Below are 1,801 nucleotides of genomic sequence, written 5' to 3' on the forward strand. Positions count from 1 at the left end.
TTCTAAGGAATTCCAAGGACGACTTCTTTATTTACACAACGCTTCTTTTAGAATTTCAAACCATATATTTTGATCTAACTTGTATGGATGATAAAAGCTTAATTGAGACGGTATCAAATTAGGACACCAAAATTGCAACTTTTTTGCTCCCCTCAATATTCCCATTTTCAACACTGCAAGCTAGTGTATCAGTTTCATCACATATAAACACCCGCCAAAAAGAGGAAAAGAAAATCCAACGAAAAAGATAGGGATCTTCATGGCAAAGACGGCAGATTGGCAGAATCCATTTATGTTGTTAATCTATGCTTCTATATATTAAAAAAACCGAATTGTGGAAAGGCAACAGAGAAGGGCATAAACAAACGGTATGTTTCCAACAATAAACAAATATACACAATGAAGCACACGTTAAACAAAACCAAGCCAAACAATTAACAAACACCACTCCATTCTTCTATCACCAATTAACGAACATCAAATACAACTCAAAAAGAAAAAAAAAAAAAAACAAAAAGAAAGCTCAAACTGAAGCATACAACTTGGGAACAAAAGAAAACCATCTAAATCCACAGCTCCATTTATCAGGCAGTGAAGGGCATTTGGAAAGCCAATGCCAAGTTCTCCTCGAGGCTTTATAGTACAAAATCTCAGGCCAAGTATAGCAGCAAATACAGATCAACCCTTGATGCCCAAAGCAATAAACATGGTGGTAATTGTGGTAACAAACCGACATGAACTTTTGGCACATCATTTCTGGAACTCTCTCAATCTCAACCCACTTTCCCATTTCTTCACTCAATTCCCACACCTTCATGCTTCTAGAAATCCCATTTCTCCCAATCCCACCTATCAAATACAGTTTCCCTTTCCCTCTCCCTTCTTCTCCACCACCGCCACTCACCAAACGCACAAACGTCAAGTCGTTTGGGAGCTCAGCGTCAGATCTCTCCCACTTCCCAGTCTCCAAATCGAAGGAAACGACAGAGAAAGGCTCTGGGGTTGTGAAAGACAAACACCCATTAAAATACACGCCTTTCTCGTGATAATTATCGCTCAAAATCGGCTCGAAACCGTCGAATTCACGCCACGAATTCGTCCTTGAGTAGAAAACGAAAGTGATGTTGGAATTGGACCGAGAAGAGACCGTGAAGATGCTGTACCCAAAAGGAGTGGAGATCAGAGAGAGAATGTCGAAGGCGAAGGGGTAAAACGGGAATTTGATCACTCTCCAGGAATTGGCCAATACGTTGCAGACCAGGAAGGAAAACGACGAAGGGAGAGAGAAACAGAGCAAGCCGTTTGAGGCGGAGAGGAGAGAGGAAGAAGGCCTCGTCGGAGCCGATAAGGAGGACAGAGAGAGGTCGCGCCACGTGGCTAGATATGAGTCGTAGAGGGCGAAGCTGAGGTGAAACTGGGGGTGAGAGAGCAAGAGAAAGGAAGGTAAAGAGGAAGAGTGTTTGGAGACGAAGGAAGGAGAGAAGACGAGGGAGTTGAAGCGCTTGCAGGTGGATCTGAGGTTGAAGAAGGTTTTCAGAGGGAGAAAGGAGAGGACATGCTCTAGAAGCTCCGCCGGAAAGCGGCTCCAGATCTTGGGGTCCATCGCCGGAGAACTGACCGTGGCGGTGGGGGAGTGGACACGGGCGTATGGGTTTGCTCTGTTGCGTTGGTCTTTCATCGGAAACACCGAAAAGAGGGTGGGTTTTGGAAGAGAAAAAGAAACGGATTTTTTTTTAGTGTGTTTCTTTCTGTCTTAGTCTAGAGATATAAAGAGGGCAATATTTTCTTAATAAAAATAAAA

The 1,801-nt window shown here is 43.3% G+C and overlaps 1 protein-coding gene across 1 annotated transcript; it reads right to left on the minus strand.

The window, feature by feature from the left end:
• Nucleotides 1-317: 317 nt before the first annotated feature.
• On the minus strand, nucleotides 318-1,739 carry LOC21383942 (F-box/kelch-repeat protein At5g43190). Its single transcript, XM_010091889.2, has one exon. It carries the CDS (start codon nucleotides 1,676-1,678, stop codon nucleotides 524-526), a length of 1,155 nt encoding a protein of 384 aa, XP_010090191.1. The 5' UTR covers nucleotides 1,679-1,739; the 3' UTR covers nucleotides 318-523.
• Between the last annotated feature and the right edge of the window lie 62 nt (nucleotides 1,740-1,801).

The sequence above is a fragment of the Morus notabilis genome, unplaced genomic scaffold (genome assembly GCF_000414095.1).
Source record: "Morus notabilis unplaced genomic scaffold, ASM41409v2 Scaffold10530, whole genome shotgun sequence".
Classification (NCBI taxonomy): domain Eukaryota; kingdom Viridiplantae; phylum Streptophyta; class Magnoliopsida; order Rosales; family Moraceae; genus Morus; species Morus notabilis.